The 24,735-nt window shown below is 39.7% G+C and overlaps 1 protein-coding gene across 3 annotated transcripts in view; it reads right to left on the bottom strand.

Moving 5' to 3' along the window:
* The window catches only part of LOC127578473 (small integral membrane protein 29-like), a 78,518-nt gene extending 55,079 nt beyond the window's left edge, over nucleotides 1–23,439 (bottom strand). For 2 of the 3 annotated variants that reach the window (XM_052030545.1, XM_052030549.1), the window contains exon 1: nucleotides 22,404–23,439. Coding sequence is in view for 1 of the 3 variants with exons in the window: in XM_052030549.1 (XP_051886509.1) it covers nucleotides 22,404–22,480 (77 nt within the window). In the remaining 2 variants the exon portion in view is untranslated. Of the gene's footprint in view, nucleotides 1–20,613; nucleotides 20,857–22,403 lie in introns of those variants that run through there. The other variant, XM_052030548.1, reaches the window with a different exon arrangement.
* Nucleotides 23,440–24,735: the final 1,296 nt, after the last annotated feature.

Below are 24,735 nucleotides of genomic sequence, written 5' to 3'. Positions count from 1 at the left end.
GGAAATTCAGGGCTGCTCTGCCCAAATGAATGCAGAAGATACAGCGTGGCCCGAATTTCAATAGTGGGCATGATACATATCCAACCATTACAACAAGTGAGAAAGCAATGTGAGATATTGAGGTGAAAATGAAAAGGTTTGAAGTAAAACAGCAATAGTTGAAGGAGAAGGAGATAAAGACAACCCGGGGGGGGGGGGGGGGGGGTGGTTGCAGAGGTGTGATAGAGGGGAGAGAAAGTGCACAGGAGATGAATCGAGAGAAGGAAAAAGAAAGGAGTATTTAATCCTACTTGCATATCTGCTCGATTTCATGAACTGCTCAAGTTCTGGAATTCACTAATTAACCTACTGCAGATCTACACCAAGCATCCCAACTTGTCATGGAATGTATGAAGAAGTTGAATGTTAGTCTCCTGCACTCTTGTGGGAAGAAACGTATTCTGGAAGGCTGCTTGGACGTCTTGAAATTGCTTTTCTGGCAAGTTATCACATGATTTTATATTGTATTTTATGCCTGAATGAGCAAAAATAAGTAATGAGAAAAATAATGTAAACTACAGCATGAAACAAGACGTGAACTACAATCTCTCCATTTCTAATTCCCTGAAATTGCAGGAACATCGCTGCCATGTGGGCACGTGTTCCTCCCAAGATACTTATAGAATAAAGACAATACACATTTGAAATAGATAATCAAATAAAACAAATTTAAAAATACTGTGCAGTACAAAAAATGTATTTTCCTCCATATTGCAAATTTTTTTGTAAAAAAGCTTCTGAACTTTACACAAAATGATAAAATTAGCCAAAAAATAAACACTAAATGCATCAAAACTGGAATGGAAAATATTGCAATGCTATTTTGTTTTCACTGATGGAGTGCTACACTTTGGAGTATTTTGGCTATGGTGAGTAGACTGGCTGTGCTTTGTTTAGAAAAAGAGGAAACTGATGTAATATTTAGTTGAGGTGTAACAAAATTAAAAGTCCTGGAATAGAGTAGATAAAATACTTGGTCAAGATTCCAGGGTGCTACTTGAAGCGCTGCAGGACAACTTTCCCAATATTTATCCTTCTACTAACATCACTGAAAAATAAACAGATGTTTGGTCATGTACCTCATTACTGTTAATGGGACCTTGTTCTGTGCAAATTGTCTACTACCATTTTCTACATGGTATTCACATCAAAAGTACTTAATTAGTGTAAAGCACTTTGGAAAATCCACAGGTGCCAGTTTGCCAGAGGGCGAGATCATATACTCACTCTGCTGTAGAGAACGGAAATGTTGACTTTAAGGCTGCAAATAACTGAAGAAGGTTGATGGATATAGACCAGGTACCAGGTAAGTGGGGCAGCCTCTTGGAAATACATGCACAATGACAGAAAGTACATGGAAAACCCAATTTCCAACTTGAGTTTAGACTTACTGCAGGTCATGGCAACTATCCAGTCAAAACAAAGATGGGGCAGATTATACAGTATCAACGAATTTAAATTCTGAAAGGATCAGCTCTACTTAGACTATAGGGAGAACCACCATTGTTGTTTTGTGATAACATCTTTGACAAATTCCAATAGCATTTCACACCGTTATTCGTTAGATTTATCAGAGTATCACATCACTCCAGCTACTTAGCAGAACAGTAAGAGTACTGAGTGAGATGCATCTCCTCTCCCAGAGAGAAACACTGGCCTCATCGGTTAGGCACTTGCTGTTCCTCTTAAGCCAATAGTATGCCTGTACCAACTCCACAAGTCCCCTTGAGAGTGACACCTAACCAACCAATCCTAGTCTATATGGAAATGCTACAGCCCATATCTGCATCCTTAAGATCCAGTCCTTCTCTTTTGTACTTGGGTTTATATAGGAGTTATGACCCATTTCAGGATGAAATATGCCTTGTTGCTAAATACATAGCATATGAGCTGAGGGTGCAGTGAGAACAAAGTTGGCACAGAGCTTAAATGTCACATGAGTAAATCATGACTGGTTCCAAGCAGGTGGGAATGTACCTGCATGACAGGAGCTGCATTTAGTTACAAACAAGCTATCCATTCAAAGAGTGCAAACTCCTTCCAACAAAAAAATGCTACGTTGGTGACGCAAAGCATACAAGATAATGTGAGTGCAGCATATGACACTTCAGATTTTGGGCAAGCCTCCAACGTATTACAAAACATAGCATTATCTTGTTCTGCTTTAAAAAAAAGGGGAAATCTGAAGTGTCCCTCCTGGTGAGCAGTATCTCACTGCCCTCCCTGATACTGGGATACACAATAATTTGAAAGAGTGTTTGTTGTTGTTGCCTGAAACAATGAAATGAAAATTTGGGGTCACAATGAACTTGATAATCACAAGCAATGCTGTTCATGCTATGGTTTGAGCACCAAATGAGGTTGCAGAAGATGACAGAGCTCAGTGCTGGCTTCCTTCTTAAATTACAGGCACCTCACACACCTCAATGAAGCTTATGTATGAGAAGTGCACCCTATGGGTACAGCCTGCTGCACAGTGGCCTCCTCCTCCTTTTCCCAATTGCTCCTGTTCTCTTGTGTGCTTGTGTAATGTGCCTGTATATATGTATAAAATAAATTACAAAATATGGGAACAATTTCTCCACTTCCGTCGGCCTCATTTGCAATATTAGTAACCTTTTATTACCTTACAAAAGGCTTTTCATTAGTGAGCTCATTAATCATCTTTAGCTCCAGCATCCATGCATGGATATAGGATTTAATTGGCCTTGTAACTACTGTGACCTCTGCTCAGCACCTTGCACTTTTCAGAGCTTATTTATGCACAAATTATTACAAATCCTAGTCCTTCTTTGGCAGTATTAATCATACTAGTATTGTTTAATGATGAACATATACCAGATCTATTGTGGGTGAAATTAATTCACCTGATCTCATTTCAGCTAGACTCAACCAAACAATGACCTTTCAGCTAAATCAGAATATTTTCTTTCCTAATAACAAGAAATCTTTCAATTGCATGAGTTTGTGTGGTAATGGGGAATACTTAACTATGAGGCCATATTTATTCCCACAACTAGCCATTAGTTCAAAGGTTGGAATTCTTTGCTTAGCTACCTCAGGGTCTCCTACCCTGATTTACATAACATTGTAGTTTTATCCATTCAGTACTTAACTTCTCCTTGAGAATTGCACATTCATCGGCCCAACTTCTGACCATACAACATCCATTCTTGGTGACAACTGACACCATCAATTTATCTTCTTCTCTATCTCCAAAACTTGCCACCTTCACACCTTCCATCTGTTAAAAAGCCCATTTCTTCCATCTGTAACCAATCATTCTTCAACTTAGTGTCATCAAAAGTTCAACCTCACCTCTTCCACCAAACCCCCCTGGCAGCCCAAATTTCACCATGTCACCCACCAAAACTAGTTACATCAGTCATTGACATCTTCTGTGACTGCACCTTTAACAAGCTAGGATTCTTTCCTCTCTAAAATCTTGCATCTATTCAAAATGTCTACCATCATTTGCCTACAGTATCTCACCCCCATGCTACCTTTCTAATGTCTCTACTCCCACCTGCCCTAACAAAGCTAACATTATCACCTGCAGTGGCTTTTCTTCCTACACCAAACTTGTACCATTCTGAGCTCTGTCCTTTTCTTCATTTACATGATGTCCCCTGGCTACGTTTTAAATATTGCCATTGAGTGAAAATCGACTCCTTTCATCAGAAGTGTCACATGCTCAACTATAAATTTATCCAAAGCAATGCAATATATTGAAAAGACATAATCTGTATTGCGTAAAATAGCCCATCACCACCTTCACAGGAACAACTGGGGATGGGCTGTAAATCTCAGTCAGGACAATGACTGCTGCATCCTAGGAATACTTTTTTTTAAAAAAATCAACATTGATATTATGCATTCAAAATTTACCCATGTTAAAATACTGGGTAAGTGGCACAAGACAGACATAGTTCACTATCTGCAATCTGATTCTTCTTCCTGGACAATTTTACATATGTCTGACCAAGATGATTGAATGCATTCAGGAGGTAACAAAAATCAGTAAGGGCAGTGTCTTTGATGCAGTCTGAATGGTTTATAGAAAGGCTTTTCATCAGTCTCACATGGCAGCATCAATAAAGTGAAAGTTCATCTAGTCCAAGGGAAAAGAACACTTGATTCAAGGCTGATGTAACAGAAAGAAGGGTAATAGTCAAGAGTTTTTTTTGATGGGAGGCTTTTTACGATGTTTAATAGGGCTCAGTTCGAGTCCCTTGCTTTTCATGGTATTCACCAATGAATTAAAACTAAATTTAAAAAAACACAATTAAAAGTTTGAAAATGATGCAAAAATTGACCATGAGGAAGAAAGTTGTAGACTGCAGGAAACCAAAGGACTTGTCATTGGGTAGAAAAGTGATGAATGGAATTCAATCCTGGGAAGAGTGAGGGAATGGAAAACTTGGCAAGAAAATGTACAATAAAGAATAAGAATACTGAGACGTAGAGAAAATTACGTTAGAACTGTTTAAAATTCTAGTTAATCCAAAGATTCTATATATGGTTCTGGTCATCACATCACAGGAAAAAGTGGCTGCACAAAAGGAAGTGTAGAGGAGACAGAGAGACACAGTGGCACAGCTAGTAGAGTTACTGCCTCACAGGTCCAATGATCTGAGTTCAATCCAGACCTCCAGTGCTGTGTGGTGATTGCTATTCTCCCTGTTACAACATGAATTTTCTCGGGGTGCTGTGGCTTCCCTTAACAGCCCAGAGGGGTGCAGATTAGGAAGTAAATAGACCACAATAAATTACACTAGTGTGCAGGTTAGTGGTAGAATCTGAGGGGGTAGTTGATAGGAATGTGGAGATAAAAAAAATTTGCAAAGTACAGGAAGAGTGTAGAGACTGTGTCTGAGGTAGTGTAATGGATTAGGAAACATAAATGGCCAGAGTTTGTGAACAAAACAGGTTAAATAATAAGGTCTTAGTATGACTAAAGAGTGCCAGGGTCTGTGCCATGATGACAAGATACACGCTCTCGTCCACATTTTCTAATTCAGTGAATCGTGAAGAGTAATGGAACTGAGGGCTGCAAATTACCAAAAGGAAGTAATGAGAAAAATATGTAGTCACAAATGAAGAGAAAATTATTGCTAAGCTTTTCTGCATTGCTCTTACATGCCTTCTTATAAAAAATTACATGGAGCTACCTCACAAAGTCAACCACACTAGTCATTTGACTAGCATGATGCAGTGTTATAATATTAGAACTTATTCTTTAGTCAGTCACGTAGCACCTTCTACTGGATATTAGGTGGTACTCCAAAGATTTATTGTACCCAAACGTACTGGATTTTGCTGAATTCATTTTACTGAATGCGTTCTGAAATCCACTTTAAAAGCTACAGTTGCACTTAACTTCTTTTAGGTACGGCATCAATCTGAATAATTCTTTAATGCTGTGATAAGTCCCTTCAAAATTTTCTGTCAGGTCAAACTTTGCATTACTCATATTGTACTAGCTTTGTTACTATAAATGCACAATTGTGTAAATATTTTGAGTAATATTCCTCCACAACAGCTTTGTTTTAACTAGGCTGATCCTTGGGATGAGCGGATTGTTTGAACACTGAATATAATAGTCCTATATTTTCTAGACCTCATTGATGCACAAGTTTCTGAAGTAGCTTGATGTGGCAGATGCTATGAGGTTCTTTTCCTAGTCGCAGGATAAGGAATTAGACATCTAGGATTGAGTTTACAAGGAATTTCAACACTCCAGAGGGTTGTGATTCTTTGGAAGCTCTGATCACTTGGCCAGCCTCATTTCCTAATACATCTAATCCTTGGTTGAATTATCTGTATCCTGTATCAAGAAACTTACCTGGATGCAACTAACAAATTCTGCCCCATCTAAGCCTCTGACATTAAGGGAGTCCCAGTTAATATTCGGGAAATTAAAGTCACCCAGTGCAACTACCCTGTTGTTTTCACATCCTTCCATAATCTGCTTACCTATCTATTCCTCTATCTCCCTTGGCTATTGGTAGGCCGAAAGTATAACCCCATCATAGTGAATGCACCCATCTTCTTCCTGAGCTCTGCCCATATTGCCTCACTGGATGAATCAGAGGACGTCCTCTCTAAGTGCCACAGTGACATTCTCCCTGATTAGTAATGCAACTCCTCACTCCTTTTACATTCCTCTCTACTGCATCTGAACCCTGGAACTAGCTGCCAGTCCTGCCCTTGTCTCAACCAAGTCTCTGTAATGACTACAACATCGTAGTTCTATGTAGTAATCAAGGCCCCAAGCTCATTTGCCTTATCCGTAATACTCTTTGCACTGAAATAGATACACCTTAGCCCATTACCCTCGCTGTGCTCATTAACCTGGCCCAGACCATCTTCCTCTCAGAGTTACTTGACCTAACCTCTACCTTCCCCTCAATCCCTCCACTTGCTGACCTATTGCTCTAGTCCCCACCCCCTGCCAGTCTAGTTTAAACCTACCCGAGTAGCACTAGCAAACCTATCTGGGAGGATATTGGTGATAGGTCCCACCTGCTCTGGAAGAGAGCCCATGTAGCTGAAGCTCCTTGGCCATGCATTTAACTGTACTATCTTCTCATTTCTTGCCTTGCTAGCACATGGCACAGGGAGGAATCCTGAGATTACAACTCTAGCAGTCCTGCTTCTTTTCTTAACTTTCTGCCTAACTCCTAGTTTCTGCCTAAATTCTTTTCGCAGAACCTCATCTCTCTTCCTGCCTATGTTGTCAGTACCAATATGGACCATGACCTCTGGCTGCTCACCATCCACCCTCCCCCCTTCAGAATGTCCTGTGCCCACTTGGAGATATCCTCGAACTTGGCACCAGGGAGGCAATTTGTCATCCTGGAGTCTCGCTTGTAGCCACAAAAATGTCTGTCACCCTGACTATAGAGTCCCCAATCACTATTGCTTGACTAGTCCTTGCCCTACCCTGCTGTACAACAGAGCCAGTCCTGGTGCCACCGATCTGACTACTGCTGACATTTTCTCCTGAGAGGCCATCTCCCCCAACAGTATCCAAAGCGGTGCACGTGTTTGAGGGGGGAACAGCTACAGGAGAATCCTGATGGTCACCCATCTACCTGACTGTACCTTCGGTCTGACCACCTTCCTGAACTCCCGACTTCAACACTCTGTCTCCTGTGTGGTCCTCAGCGAGTCCAACTGGTTCTCCATCTGATCTATGTGGTCTGAGAGGAGCTGCAGTTGGACACACTTCCTGCAGACATCTACACCAGGGACACTTGAACTCTCCCTGATCTCACACATCTCACAGTAGTAGCATACCAATCCACTGACTGCTATCACTAACCCTTTTAACAACTCAAGGACAATGAAAAAATCCCACCCTGCCCTACCTTGCTGCTGCTGGCCCTCCTTACTGAAGCCTGGTGTTCACCAAAGCCCGTACTTTTAACTCAACAGCAGCCCTTTGAACCTCAACACAGCCCTTCACAAAATTGCTGCTCCACTAGATCTTGCCGCTCTTTCACTTGCTGCTAGGCCTCACAGTAACAAAATAAAGAGCTCCTCACCTGATACATACTTTGTCACTTTTGCTGCTCCTCCTTTCTAAGCCTCTTTATTGTTAGACATATTGTAATCAAATCATCAGGATCTGATATTGATAATAGTTTGAAAGAAATGAACAGTAGTAAATATGCTAATGTAAATTCTGTGTGGCCCTAAACACTTGTAATGTAAGCCTACAATTCAGCTTAAAAAGAATAAAAAGTTGAGAACAATGGTTTAATTCATACCATAAATGAAGTGTTTTTCAATGGATTAACAGAATAAATCCATAATTGTGACTCCCAAGCAATAAGGACCAGATATTATCCACACCATCACTGAGAAGCATTAAATAGGAGGCTAGACACTTCATCTAGTGTGGTGAATATTAACAATTCACTTCCTTTGTGACAAGTCAAAGAGCAGTAATGGTAGGAAGCAAGTCACATATTTTAAATGAAACCTAATGAGAGTGCATGTGAACATAGGTGAGGAGGGGGAGGAATAATGAACAATAAAATGGTGCTGGGGGCAGTGAAGGCCAATGTTTATTCTCTTCACAAACTCAAGTTCTATTCATCAGTACCGGTGTCCAGATGAAAGATCATCAACCTAAAACATTAACAATTTCTCTCTTCATAGATGCTGTCTGACCTGCTGCATTATTTCAGATTTTCAGCATCTGCAGTACTTTGCCTTTGGGTCCTTTTAAACTTATTATGAGTTAACTTGGAGCAGTTCAACCATTGCTTGTTTTAAAATATTGATCCACATATCAAATTGCCTTTAATTTCAGATCAGTCAAAACACCCTCCCTTATTTCATTTCATTAAATTAAAAGATAGGGAACAAGGGTGGTGGGGGGGGGGGGGGTTGGAATTCTTCATAAAAACAAGTTGAACACTGGTGCAAAATGGGCATTGTACATTTTTTTTTCTATATTCTGTGCTTTAGTATTGTAAAAGCAACAGATTGATAGGTAACCCTCAAGAACATTGCTCTTTTTACTAGTGATTTGATATTTATGTAAACTTTAAAATCAACATATTTATAACTCTACTTAAATGGAATATTTAATAAATGAACCAAAAGATGTATGGTTAAACAAATTTCTGTGCAGTGCAGCACAAGTAATGGAAATTAAACTGATGCAAATTATTGCACTCATGAGTCACAGAACTAAATAATAGTTTCCTGGCAAAGAAGGTGCCAGCATCATGCTTTGTGGCCTCCACAACAACTCCAGTTCAAAAAGCATTTAATAATATGCATTCATATTTTAATGTGCCTCTCCTTTTCACATTGATGACTTCCCCCTTGTTTTCTATTTTTCCTCTCTTCACTGATGTTCGTGCCTCTGCTCTTTTTATTCCGCCTGTTTTATTTTTTCAAAATCTGATTTCTTTTTCAGTCAGAGTTACTGAATGGAAGGAAGGTAAGAAGCTATGTTGAGGGCCGCAGGTCGTTAGGATATTGTTACCCAGAATCATTACTCCGTTCATAACCTCTGATCCTGTCATATTTGTTCTAATTATTTTCTACCCCCTTATTCTCTTGCTCTTGATTTTCTGGTTACCTTTTGAGACTGTGGGTTCTTCTATTTTCCAGTTTCGTGAGGCAAGTAACAAGAATAGAGCTTAAAACTAAACATCCTTTATTGAAGACAAACAACACTCAACTAACAGCAGTGACTCATATAACAATAATCAGGTCACATCACATGGTGCATATTTCTTAAGATATATACACACACCCAATATAGTTTTCCTTTTTTAAAAAGTAACAAGCTCATAAGTATACATATATTAAAATTATTCCATTAATAAACTATTTACACTGAAATAATTACTACAGTCAATAATTATAAATTTATCTAAACATAAATCTAATCATTTCCCAGTCCTCAACTATAATACAATATAAAAGCTACAATTCCTCAGTATGTAGCTCTGAAATTGATAAACACAATAAATGACTTCTCCAACAAGCTTTACATATGGCAAATTTTGCAACCTGTTTACATTGATGATACATGCCATGAGTACAATATATCACATACATTTCTAAATATCTACTGTGATCCCCAAACTTAACAAGGAACAATATAATATTAACTACAACCATACCTTCCAAGTAGGTATTCCTCATGTATTACAAACCTAAAATAGCAAAACCTCAGTTGTCGGTGCTGAGAACCTTACAGCTTGTTATATAATTACCAATTTGGATCAAATACAGGTCTGATCATTAAGTTTGCAGATGTCAAGAAAATTGGTGATGTTGATAATGAGAAAGATGGTCATAGGCTGAAGAATGATATTGATCAGTTGGTAAAATGGGCAGAGCAATCAAATTTAGTCTTGATAAGAACAAAGTATGACATTGACATGGATTTGATGGGCTGAAGTGTCCATTTTTGTGCTGTATAACTCTCCATGATAATTTACAAACAGACACATTCCAGCAACTGCCATTCGGAGAAAGCAGCTGGGCTAAGGGAGGGACAACACTGAGAAAGAGGCGATTCTGAGAGAGGGGCATCACCCAGAGAGCAATCAGGCTGAGGGTGGGGCATTGCCAAGGGAGTGGTCAGGCTGAGGAAGAGGCGGCACTAATGGGGCAGTAATGGAGCGGCAGTGAAAAGGAAGATGCCAGAGCAATAGAGGGGGTGAGCTAAAGGTTGGCAAGGCCACCTCTTAATTAAATGCTGTATTTGTTTAACAAGCATATGTCCGGCACATGCCAGATAACCAAGCTTTTATTGCAACAATAATTTCCAACAATTTTTTCTTAATGCTTCCCATCCTCTTGCCTTCACATATACCATTTCTCATGACAATGCTCGTGTTGGGTCCCTGTAGACACTGCACCTTTCCCTTTCTCTACTGACTCATCTTTCTCTCTCTGATAGCTTCCAGTGCTCATAAATCAGCCATCATGGTTCTCCACTTCTCTTGCCACACTGTGACCATACTGGATTGAATTGATGTCATTATATCCAGGTGTTAGGTAATGTCTGGCATGACATCTTCAAACTCTTTGAATAACTTACAAGTAGCGATACAATTCTACCTTAAGGCATCCAGTTGGGTGCAAGCCATTTAACAGCTCTGAGAACAAATGTCTCATAGACACCATGTCCTTTTCCATGATATGCCAACTCCCTTTCACCACTGCAGCACCATTTGATTTGATTGAAATGGTTTGTTTAGCACTTGTCACCTTCCATTCTCTCAGTGCATTCCGGCAATGGTGCAAATGTTGTCCTAACGGTCTGGAAAACCAGCTTTCTCTGTCACCTAAACAAATTACCAAGTTCTCTTCTAAACTGCTGAATACCGAGTCTGTGAATATCCCATTGCTCAGAAAAAGTATTATTGCCTCCACTGTGCTCAGCTCATCAGGGTCTGTTTGTTGCACCAGAACATCTCACCTTGATCTGCATTTCTAGCTCTCTTGATGCCGTGCTCTGTAACTTTTCCTTTCCACCTCATTCGTGCTGGCTTCATCAGACAATTCCACCCACTTATCTCACTGCCATTATGTTGCAGTATTGTCTTACTTGCTGCCCATACTGTAATAGATCTGTGCACAATTAGCACTGCAAATCCCTGGGATTTGAAAAATATTTTCAGCTATTTTAGCATCCCAGAAATGTTCCAAAGCTGTATTATTCATTGTGATTGCTCTAGAACTTCACATTTGGGAGGATCACCTGCAATTGTGCAATTCCACTAAAGCACTTGGTGCCACAGAACTGGATTTTCAAGCAAACTCTTTTGCATCAAACTTTGCATGAATTGACCCAAATTCTGATCTTCTATCTCTTGCACTGGTTTGTTTTCCTCACCTCATGGCCCAGGCCATGCACTCCTTTTTAAATGGATTCTCCTTACACTCCAATGGTGCAGGTGCTAGTGCTTCACTACCTGTGCCCTAATCACAACACTGTTCCACAGGAGGAGTCACCTGCTTGTGCCATTCATTGCTCCCCAGGCCCATCTTCTTTCACCTTCTTGCAAGCATTTATTGTAGTTAACAATAGTTATTTCAATGTGATCCCACCACCCGTCACATTTTCTACCCTCCCTTCCTTTCTACTTTCCACAGGGACCACTCTCTTTGTGACTCCCTAGCCACCCCTCCCCATACCCAGGCACTTTTCCCTCCACTAGCTGTCCCTTCACCTCCTCCCTCACCACCATTTGGGGACCCAAGTAGCCTTCCAAGTGAGGCAGAGATTCGTATACACCTCTTCCAACCCGGTCTACTGCATTCAGTGCTCAAAATGTGGCCTCCTCTACATCAGAGAAACCAAGCGCAGATGAGGCGACCATTCTGTGGAGCACCTGTGCTCTGTCTGCAAAGATCATCTCAAGTTTCTGGTTGCATGCCATTTTAACTCTCCTTTTCAATGCCACACTGACCTGTCTGTCCTTGGCCTTCTCTATTACTATGGAGAGGCCAAATGCAAATTGGAAGAACCACATCTCATATTCCGCTTGGATACTTTACAACCCAGAGGTACAAACACTGAATTTTCCAATTTTAGGTATCCCTGCCGGTGTTCTCCCAACACTCACTGTCTGCCTAGTTTCCTTCTCCCTTTGTTCAACTTTCCCATCCCCTCCCACTCCCATCTGCTCATCATCCCCTCCTCATCTGGTTTTATCTATCACCTACCAGCCTCTGTCTCACACCTCCCTCATACTGCTATATAATGGCAATTTTTCCTCTTCATCTTGGTCCTATTGCCGGGTCTCAACCTGAAACACTGCCACGCGCCATTTGCCTACATAGTTGCTTCCTGACCCACTGAGTTCTTCCAGTGTTCTATTTTATTCTTTCAGTGTTCTGCTTTATTCTTTCAGATGATAGCATCCACAGTCTCTTTTTATCTTCTCAGTAGTTATCAATGTTTTATTCATCATCTTAGAATTGTCGCTCATAGCCCTGATGTCACAATGGCTGTGAGCACTAGATTTCTTGGCACCTCCTGCCCACCGGTAGTCTGCTTAAGTGCAATCAGTGCATTCCACAATTTGAGTGGTCCAGGATTCCTTCAACATTTAGTGCTGCAGCTTGTTGAAACATACAGATCCTCAACTTAAAAGACTCAATCCAATCTTTGCCCACACTCCAATGTGCACAGTTCTGGCCCATCACCACATCAGGTAATTGGATCCATCCATCTCCACAGGCAACCCAACAGTCTATCTCATCATAACCTGGAGAGTGCCTCGTGTAAGTGCTGTATACTCTGCCTCAATGAACAGTGCTTTAGATTCGTTTGGTACACACTTTGCCTTACGACTGACCACTCTGCAGCAGTATCAGTAGAATGATCACAGTTTCTTCAATTGATAAGATGACTGCCAATGTACGGCTATTGTGCCAGCTGGGGAATTTACTCAAATTAAACAAAAATCAAGCATTACAAATGGCGACTATGAAATTATGGATATTCATAAAAAATCATCTTGCTCACTTGTGTCTTTCAGGGAAGGAAAGCTACCCTTCCACCCAGTCTAGCCCATAATTGACTCTACACCTGTTATTATAGTTGACTCTTCTAGCTTCTGAAATGCTCTGGAAAGCCATTCAATTCAGGAGCAATTTAGGATGGGCAATGCAAGTGTCCCAGGAACAAATAAACATGTTTCAACCTATCCAGGATTTTACATTAATATTTTGGCTAGCAACATGGAAAATGATATTACAACTTATTTCTCCAAATGTTAAGGCATGTCACTGAATTCACTGCATACACAAATTAAAGGTATATATACAAACACACATTAATCCACGAGTTTTGTCAACTGAAGCTATAATTGTGATTAGGCTGAATTACAAGCACATAACGATAACATAGGCAATAATTATTAAACTGCAGTACTGGAATGTTTCATTGAATCATTTTATGACTCTACCATAAATCTTAGAATAGATTGTACATTTAAAAAAATAGGTAAAGAAATAGAAACACAAGGAGGAAAAATGGTAATTAAAAGATTTTCCACTATTCAGATCAAAGTTATCTCCTTATGGCTCAGGATAGTCAATACTGAAATTGTGGACCTAAGATGGGAGGGAGAAGATTTAAGGGAGAAGGACTTCTTTCTTAGACTAATGAAAGGGGAAGGATAGTTCAGCCAAAGTGCTGTTTCTGATGACTTCATTGGCTCAGGTGAAGATAGATCACAATCATCTGTAATGTCTTTGCAGCTGAAAAACTTACTGATATTTACACAGGAACAATGGCTATTTGGATGAGTTCAAGGACTGTTATAACCCAGGAAAGTCAGCTGGTACCCCAAGAGAAGTCAAGAGGAGGAACATGAAAATTCAAGGGGACTTATTTGCTTATTCAAGAGTTGTATTTGCCTTGTGGACTCCCAAACACATAGCACTTTTGTCCAATGAGTAGCAACACTACAGAAGTTCATAATATATGCCATTGCTAATCCCCAGTCCAGACACTTGATCTAAACCACAAAAAAGTTGTATTCCTTTAATTGACATTGGCACACAAGATCACTCAGAATTTCAGCCTAAAAATAACATCCAAAAACATTTCCATTCATAGAAAGAGTCAGATAGGACTAAAAGATGATGCTTACCACAGTCAAATAACCTATAGGTATTTGGTCAAGACTCATACATGAGTTAATGCTCAGGGAATATACCAGGAATTAACCAGAACACGTGGAGCTATATTCCAACCATTAAATAAATATCTTTGAAAGAAATGAGGCAAGAGAAAATTGGCAGAGAGACAAATATCAATGTAATTCAGGTAAATGCTGAAATAAACTTTTTTAAAACTACAAAGGTAATCTTACTAGCTATGGAATATTGAAATAATTATGAGTGATACTCCACACAACTAAAATTTACTTTAGGGCAGATGGGTCATGTATCAGTACATTTTATCTTTGTTTGGTGTCAGTTTGCAACTCATGCTATCAAGCATAACATCTTCAGGGTATTTTCATTCAATAAACAGGAAAAATAGCTTAAGAACACCCAAAGTTTTCATCAGTTCAGTAATTTTTACATATTACTTTGGAGAAGGTTGTAAAATGCTATACCTTCTGGTAGAATACTCAGAGTTTCTGCATTTAAATGGGCATTTGCACACTCTGCAAGTTGCTATCAGATTCCCTCCATTATAATAGTGGATCTGATAGCCTCACTGCATTATGTCCTTGTGGATTATTGGAATATTATTGTCACTTGTAATGAGGTGCAGTGAAAAACTTGTCTTGCATACTGTTCATACAGATCAATTCATTACACAGTACATTGAGGTAGCACAAGGTAAAACAATTCAGAATGCAGAGTAGAGTGTCACAGCTACAGAGAAAGTGCAGTGCAGGTAGACAATAAGGTTCAAGGTCATAATGAGGTAGATGAGGTCAAGAGTTCATCTTATCATACTAGGGAACCATTCAATAGTCTTATAACAGCATGATAGAAGCAGTCTTTGAGCCTGGTGGTGCGTGCTTTCAGGCTTTTGTATCTTCTACCTGATGGGAGAGGGGAGAAGAGAGAATGTCCCAGGTGGGTGGGATCTTTGATTATGCTGGCTGCTTTACCAGGGCAGTGAGAACTATAGACAGTCCATGGAGCGGAGGCTGGTTTCTGTGGTGTGCTGAGCTGTGTCCACAGCTCTCTGCAGTTTCTTGCGGTCCTGGGCAGAGCAGCTGCCATACCAAGCCATGATGCATCCAGATAGGATGCTTTCTATGGTACATCGATAAAAATTTTTGTCATATAACTCAGATCAACAATTTTATGTCAGCCATCAGCTCTCTTTCAGGGTTACCCAAATTAATTTTACAGAATCTTTTAGAAATCTTTGCTGTCTCAGTTCAATTTCAGTTAGAAACAGAATGATGTGCGTTTACTTACACAATGGAATTGAAGTCAATATTGCAGAAAGGACGATGTTAAAACTGGTTGACCAGCATTTGATAGTTTTCATTGGAGAGGAGAAAATCCATGCATAATTTCTGTTTCAAGCTCAGTAATAATTCTGAATTTGGTAGATCACAAAGCCCAGACAGAGAAAGAAAGTGAGAAAGAAAAATTGTAATTGTTCTTTGAACAAATAGTTCATACTAAAGGGAAGTGACCCAGAAATTCATTCTTATCATTCTAAAAGTGCTGTGCAGTTGAAAATAGGTTTAACTCAGAGTAGAACAGATTTGTGCAGACTTATAGGCTTCTTAGTGCTCATTGCTAAATTCGACACCTAATTTTTTCATCAGAACACACAAAGAACACAAGAAAATGGGAGCAGAGTAAGCCACGTGGCCCTGCAAGCTTGCCACCATTTAATATGACTGTGGCTCATCTATCCCAAGCTGCAGGATTTTTGTGAGCACTGAATGCTAACTAAATGTTAGCACTGTGCTAACATTTTTGTTAGCATTATTCCACTGCAAAATTCTCCTCATTGATGTCACCCAGAGTGCCATGCCTGAATTTTACTTTCCAGCATCATTTTCAAGCTCACTGACCTAGAAAATAATAGTTCTTTACTCACAGAATAACCATCTTTTATTAACACTATTTCCCTCAAAATTGTGTTATTTAGAAGGCCAATCACACTTAATTTGCATTCTTTCCAGACAGCTCCACAACACTTTTTGCCTTATTGTTTATTTTGCACACTTAAGATGGTGCCTTCATTGCACCTTTAACAACTTCCAAATAACCTTTTATCTTCTCTTGGGGATGGCATGGAGATGAAACATTGGGATCAATGGCACCATATGCACCCAGGATCTCACGGCGGTAGGCACGGAAGGGGTCATCACCAAAGACATATCCATCCAAGCTCATGTCCCAACTTCTCTGATGAGCAGTGAGGGCTACACTCCATTCAGACAATACCCACCGAGATCTACATTTTCTGTGGCCTCAAACAGAGCATCACACACACGCTTGAAGTGCTCTCACAGTCGATCAAGTTCCCTTTTATCTTACTAGCCTCAGAATCACTCCAGTTTGCTACCACTAATCTAAACTGCATCAAAGTTTACTCAAAGCTCATTGCTGAATTAGGGAGATCATCCAATCTCTATACTAAAGACAAAATACTTCATCTGCATTTCCTTCAGATCAGAAGATGAGGCATGAGGATTTGTTATCATTGCAGGTTTCCCCAAACTACAGGAACTCACAAGCTATCCAAATGTAGGAGTTTCACTCCTAGCAGTGTTCTCCTTCCTGCCAATGCTTGGCTGTTATCTTGTACAGTCTCTGCACTCCACCCTGTGTAAACAGATCTATAACCTCACTAAGTAAATAATGTCGCAGCAGTCAGCAAGCTGGTATAAATAGGTTAGTTTACTTACATTGTTCCAGAGAGTTCCTGAATGTCTTTGTGAAAATGGCAAATAAAGCAGCCAGCAAAATGCTTGCATCCCTGGATTTAAAATAGTACATTATTTTTCTTAAAATAAAAGTTGAACTCTCTTTTTAATAAATCTCAACTACACTCATAATTAAAGATGAATCAATACATAATGGTAGTGGTAGAGGTTGCAATTTGTTTTATTTTGTTGAATACCTTGGAGCTGATTGTGTTTGTTTATCAAAATAGTTGTGTTTATGATGGCTTTAGGATGAGCTCTATCACCATCACATTCTCAAATTCATAATGGAACTGCTACAAAAAGATGGATGATATTTGGGTTAAGTTGACAAAATTATGTTGTAACAATGTAGCTGGAGCAGAAGAGGGAACATTTCCAGGTAGCAACACTTCTTACCACATGACAGGTAGAGCAGGTGGAACTTATTCCACTTCAACAAACTGGACCCAAGAGGGGGATAAATACAAGACAGCACCTGTATTGTGGAGATTTTCAGTTAATGACAAATGCAAAAGAAATTCCTTTGAGATGTATATATTTAACAGAAGGAAAGATGCTGGTGAATTGTATGATCAATACAAAACATTATGAATGCATGTTGAAGGCTGCCAGTTTTATGCAATTAAGCTGAAAGAAATGTTCAAGGACAGACTTGTGTTTTAGAACTCCAGACTCAAGAGCGAGAGAAGATTGCTTTGAGAAACTGATGACCTTAGAGAAAACAGATGAGATTTGTCAAGCAGCAGAAAGCATGAAAGCTCAAATTATCTGACAAGATGCAAGTGCAATAAGTCAACCCACAAAAATCTCAAGGAGTGCCCTAGGAACAATAGAAAAACGCTGCAAGCTATACAAGGCTAAAGCAACCCCATGGACTCAACAGTGTTGGAACTGAGAGGGGAAACAAGTTCCACAAAAGAGATAATGTGTCTGTGATCACGGGATATTCCCCTTATTCTCTCCAACCTTGCTATTTCAGCAACTTAAGACATGTTTGCTTTCTCATCTTTACAGTTTTGTTAAAAGGTCATTAACCTGAAACATTTCTCTCTCCACATATGCTGCTGGACATATTGAATATCCTTGGCACTTTGTTTTAATTTCAGATTTCCAGCATCTAGTTCATTGCTTTTCAATTTCAAAGAGAATTGAGTTCTGACTTTGGTAAAAAAAAGTACAGAAAGATCAATCATTTTGCATAGAAGTACCTTGGAAAAAAGCACCTGTACATTAACAGATTGCTAGAATAACTAATGAGAAACTAAGAACAACTGTTTTCGTTGTCGATAAAGTCAGCACCCACAGTTTGGATGAGAAGGAAAATGTCACATTTAAATTAGCATCAGTAAACTACCTAAGATATCAAATTGATATGGCGGCCTGAAGTAATTCTGCTATATACAAAAAAAAGATCTTAAACTTGTAGAGATGGAATCAGCTAAATTTAAGTTTACAGTGAAATGGAGCTTGTCTTCTTGTTAGAAGACAAGTATGGCTGTTGGCTTAATGTGGAAACTGTAAATGCAAGTTGGACTGTAAGCTTGTGGATAGGCATGAGTTCAAAGTTTCGGCAAGTAAGAGCCATGTGTGAGCATGGTTAATATCAAGTACAATGATAATGATCTAATTAATGGAACATATTCACTGGAGCACCAATATATTTATTAAATGTCAGTAATCAAGAAGTATTTGATGCAGAAATATCCTCAGGGTATGGTGCTAGAATTAGACAACTTAAAGGAGAGCACCGAATCAGACTAGATGAAACAGTAGATCTAGGAAGAGTTATGAAAAAAAATTGCTTTAAGGAATACATGAAACAATGAAGGGTCTGGTCAAACAAGAAATTCTATCTCTGATAATAAAACTAATTACCTAGATCAGTTCAGTGGTAGCAATATCCAAGATAGATGAATCACTATATGTGTTTAGATTCTACAGACTCAAATAACGCTTTTCAAATAAAGCATTATCCTCTACCAACAACAGATGCAACTGCACATCCATAAAATGCTAAAATACAATTCTAAAAATGCAAATTGAGTTTTGACATGTGCATTCATATGAACAATCATTATTGTTAACTACTTCCCGAACATCTTTTAAGGTACTGCTATAGTTGTATACTTTTTGGGATTAACTCTATACCAGAAATTTGCCAAAGGAAATTGCATAAGATGGTGGAAAGACCGAAAGAAACAGAAGTCATTGCTGATGATTTTGAGGCTAGGTTTCAAGAAAAGCTTAAAGAAGCTATTCAAGACCATGAAAAGCATTTAGATGCATTTCTGTAAATGATGCAATGAGAGTGGAGGACAGCAAAATGAAGACAAAATGAAGAAGTTGCCTTTATTGGACATATTGCTATGACCAAGACATTGTGTAGATCACAATGTTAAAGCTGTTTTGGAGATGCCTGCACCGATAAACGTGGCATGGAGCCAACATTTAATGGGACTTATTCAATACTTGTGTAAGGTTCTCCCTCATCTATTGGACATAAGATTAACAAGGAATAGTCCAAGAACTGTCATGGAGAAAAATGTAATGCAGCAGTCACTAATATACCAGTTGTTAGATATTAAAACTTAAGGGAGCAGTAACCTTACAAATATGATAGCTCACAATTAGGACAAAGCAACAGTGATGCAAAACAGACAACCAATTGCTTATGCATCAAGGACATTAACAGAGTGGACATAAGAAATGCCAAGAAATTGAGTTCTGGGCAATTGTGCTTGCTTGTGAGAAGTTTGAATCATATATCAATGGTCTGCATGGGATGAATATTGAAATAGGTCATCGACTGTTGAAAACAAGTGTTCCAAAACTACTAAATAATGTACCTACAAGACTTCAGAGAATGCTATTAAGATTACAAAAGGAAATATTCAAAGGACAACAGCTTACAGTACCAGCTGTGTTGCATATGGAGTTAATGTCAGCTGTCCATTCAACACATAATTGGCATAAAAGGTCAAGTCCAAAATTGTCTCCATTAGTCAAAGATGACATCAGAACTAAAACAATATATTTCAAGGTGCAATATTTGTTTGGCACTTCAAAGTTTGCCAAGGAAGGAACCTTTGCCCACACCTAGCCTTTATGCTGTATTGAAGTAGAGGATAGAATTTTACTTAGTGCAACTAAAAATGTTTTGAAAAATACTTGAAATATTTCCTCGTAATTTCAGATATCCTCCTTACTAAAAATGCTTGACAACTTACAAACATAGAATTTGCATTATAGTTTGAGACAACATTACTTCTATAATGCAATGAATAGTAAAGCCGCAAATAATAACAAAGTCATTAGAGATTTTTCACAAAGCGCAAGGAGTTTGGTAAATCTGAATTTTAGCTTTGTTTATTTGGTGTAATACATCAAGTGGAGAAATGGGAATTAGCCCTGCACAGAGACGAATGGGTTGGAGGAGCAAAGCACTGTTCCCTACCACAGACGCCCCTCCTACAACTTTTCTATTTATCACACAAATTTATTTGCATCGTTCCAGAGAATTTGCAGGTATGCCTCTGTGAAAGCAACAAATGAAGCAGTCTGTAAAATACTCGTTTCCCTTAGTTTAAAGTATTTTACTTTAAATATAAGCCAATTTTCACTTTCAATAAACCTTGACTGAGAATTTGAGAAATCGATATACCTGGGAGAAACAGGATCTAATCCTTCAGATGGTCACTCTATTAAAAGGTCCAGGTCCTTGTCAGTAAGCCTGGTTCCACGCTGCCTCCCCTCTCCTGAGCCTTTCTCCACATATTAGCATGATTTGCGGATTCGAGCAATGTTGCCTGTGCCTCTGTAAGGGTTGGGTCCCGAACTCACTGCTGCACAGTTATGTGCTGGTAGCTAGGCGACATTGTTTGTAGAGGAGCTCGGCTCATGCGCCAAAACCGGGAAACTTCGCCGTTTCATTTGTGCACTTTAGTCGCATTAGAAAACAGCGGCCAACATTTTAATAGTTAACTGTTTTCTACGCTACGCTGGTCTAACACTCTCAAATCGAAGCAGAAGAGTTTATTTTTAAGAATAGTATCTGTTATCTATCCTTGTTTCTAATTTTCACCACCTCTTGCACTAAATTATCCACTAACTGTTGCTAATGAAAGTGCCTCGCACTTCCCTAAAGCTCATCCAGCGTGGTAAATAATATAGATTAATAACAACCACAGTACTTTTTTTTGCTTTTGTGAACGTTGGCACCTTTTTTGACTGTTGGGGGTATCAAAACTGCCCATATACGTGAACCACTAGCAGGGGATCTCAGAAAGCAATCGAGAAACCAGTTAATTATTTCTCTCTACCTTTCTCCAGTTAATGACGAATTGAGTAACAATCAATCTCAGGTGTTACCCTTGTTGAGATCATGTTATTCATGATAAATGAGGAATAAATTTCATTATTATACCGATTAATATATTTAACCATCAAGGAGGATCAAGAGAAGAACATTTTTCAACTATTTATTGGAAATAACTGGCGTGACATTTTTATAACTGGTTGCTATTGTGTGCTTGAAGCCATTGCATACAAAATAATTAGGGTCACATGTTACAAATGGAAAGAAAATACATGTGCAAATTTAAGAATTTCTTTAACTGCTTCCGCCATTGAGGAGTTTTGCAAAGAGCAACGAGTCTTGCAATCAGTCTGAAGATTCACAGAAAAGGTTTTGGGAGGAATATCTTGGCTGGTATTCCAGCAAATGTTCATCGACTATTTCGAAGAAGGTTGTCAGAGTATTGAAGCGAATGTTAAACAGTTCATTCAGAGAAAAACAATTAATAGATTAAATGAAATACCAATTTATTTCAATTATTAAAATCAAGTCGGGCAAAACGTGGCGTCATTTCTCGTACTTTGATGGCTAAAGTGCTAACCTTATAAGTCATAAATATGCTTGCATTTATAAAGATTCCCCCTCCATTGATTGCCAAATGTAAATCAAAAGCTGTATTGAATTCGGCAACTACCATAGTAACATTAAGAAAAAGTTAAAGCGTCACTATTTTTTCCACGCTGTAATACCCGCTGATCACAAGCACTTAAAATTGCTGGATGATGCTTTCTTTGGGGAGGTCCCATACGTCTAAATAAAGTGAAATTTGAGCTGGACCGAGAAAAGCGAGGGGTGGTGGGGGATGCTGAAATAAGATAAAATATTGACAATAATGACATTACAAAACTAGGGTCGGGCTGACACGCTGCAGTGCGGGTAACTCGTCCCCGTGGAACGAGGTGATTTCACCTCCAGCCTGGTTACCTCAGCTGTCAACAGACATCTCAAGTCAAACTCACAGAAACTTTGCACACTTGTGACATTTCGCGAGCCAGTAGAATAAAAGTGCACCGCCGTGCCGTTTGCAATGATTAGCTGACCTCCCTGGGCCCTGCGCACCCAGTGACATTTATCTCAAAGGCCGATGTTTTACTCACCCCAACACAGCCGGCTCCCTTCGTTTCGCGTCCCCGCTTCCTCCAACACCAGCTCGTGCGCATGCCCGGCCGGACATGCCGCAGTGCGCGCGCCTGGCATTCCAGCGGGGAGGCCCGCGGGGGCGCGCACACAGCGCGGCTCTGGACCAAAGGGTCGGTGAAGCACTGGTCTTCCAGCTATCGCATCCACTCCCGAGACCGTGAACTTGGAATAAAGTTATTGCGAAGTTTGTATGTTTTTTTCCTTCTTGCTGGCTCCACTATTCTGTGAGGGTGGAGACAGGAGAGTGGGAACCTTCACGCCACTAACGCAGAAGATGTGGTCTTCAAATGGCCATTGCTGCCATCTCTGGATTCCAGGGCGGCGCAGTGACGGGTGGCGATTGTCCAGAAAGAGCCTATTCTAATGTCAGTTTTAAGAACTTCAAAAGGGACACCAGATTGAGTTAATTTTGCTAGAACAAAATCCAAGAATTCGCTACTGAAAAAGAGTGACACAAACTCTCTTTAGTCCCGAATTTCCATACATTTCCGAGCAATTCCTTGTTTGTTTACTAGGAATCCTCACGGAGTCATGGCAGGGAATTATTTTAGGACTTTCCTCAGACACCGGTAGAGCTGCTGTTCGTTTCAAACGTTAGTCTACATTTAAAATTGAGGCTGGAATTTATTGATGTGGACGTAACCACAACCCTACTCATTATTTTGATAGAAGCATTTAAAGTAAACGGCAGGCTTGATTAGCGTTGTCAGCCTCATGTCCTGGTCTTTGATTTCAATGACATCTTCCAATATGCATCTTAAAAAGCTAATTGTTTATGTTATTAAACACTGGCAAACTGATAAATACAGCAATATCGGGTCAGTTAACAAGGACACTGCTTCCTGTGTTGCTCATCTAGCATCAATCCTCCATTTACTCACAAAGCACAATGGCTACAGAAAGTAGAGCTGTTGCCTCACAGTTCCACCGACACAGGTTCCATCCTGACCTCCACTACTCTCTGTGCGGAGTTTCCATGTTTTTCTTGTGAGTGCGAGGGTTTCCGCTGGGTGCGCCAATATCCCAAAGATGTTACTGGTAGGTTAATTGGTTACTGTATACCTCTTTTGCAGGTAGTTGGTAGAATTGGGGGTGGGATGCGGAAGGGAGTTGAGAGAGAATAAGTTGCAGGGAAATAAGCGAGGGAATGGGATTGATCTTAAAGCTATCACAAATGGCCTCTTACATCGTAATGAAAATATGAAATGCTTATTTATACATTTAAATAAAATTAATCCCGTGGTATTCTTCATGGTAATTTCAGCTCAAGGATGATGTTTATTTGTTAATCTTATTTCCAATTTTTATAGATATTGCTTTAGAGAAGTTCAACTAATGGAAACTCTGAACTGCTGCAGCCATTAAAGGATGCTGTCAATTACTGTTGGTAATTTGTGGCTACAGATCAGAATTACAAGCAGATGAACATTTTACATCATCAGTAAGAGAGAGGCCCAATTGTGGTAACTACCATAGAGCAGTCTCCCTGCTTTGTTGTAGTTACCCCAGTTGGGCGTCATTAGGAATGTCATCACCAGGTTCCGCTTCAACAGCCTCCTCAAGTGGCTGCTCCCTGAATCACAGTGTGAATTCTATTCATCTAGCAGCACAGTGGAGACGATCTTCATTGTGCAACATTCCAAGAAAAATACAGGGTGCAACATCAAGCACTATTTGCAGTCTTTTCTGACCACACTAAAGACTTTGACTCAATGAATCAGGAGGGACGTGGAATACCCTCCTCAAATCCACCTGCCCACAGAAATCCTTCACCATTTTACATTTTCTTCATGGTGGCATGCAAGCCAGTAGGTCTACAACAGAACCAATCTCCGTAAAGACTAGTGTCAAACATGGGTTTTTCTCATTCTTTCTTATCACAATGTTTCACCTCATCTCCAGCAAACTTCCTGCAGGAGTGAAGCCAATCTTCAGAACTAATGGTTATCTGTTCAACTTACAGCAACTACACACTAAAATCAAGGGCACCCAAATCTCAGTATTTGAGTTACAGTATGCAGATGATGCTCATGTTCGTGCATGCTCGGTGTCTGAGGACGCAAGATGGGCATTGCACTCAAATGTGCTCTATGAATTTACTCCACTGCCCTCTGACAATGATTCATGGGAGACCCTGGAAAATCTCTCTCTCAAGGAAGGTAGACATTGATGATGAAGCTTACCATTATCTTCCATTCAGCAGCATTCCCTTTGGACAAATGAAAAGGCTGTTTGAACTCCGACACCTCAGAGCTGGCACAAAGCTCATGGCCTACAGAAGATCCATGC

The sequence above is a fragment of the Pristis pectinata genome, chromosome 15 (genome assembly GCF_009764475.1).
Source record: "Pristis pectinata isolate sPriPec2 chromosome 15, sPriPec2.1.pri, whole genome shotgun sequence".
Lineage (NCBI taxonomy): Eukaryota > Metazoa > Chordata > Chondrichthyes > Rhinopristiformes > Pristidae > Pristis > Pristis pectinata.
The sequence above is the reverse complement of the archived record's forward strand: the minus strand, read 5'-3'. Positions and strand labels throughout refer to the sequence as shown.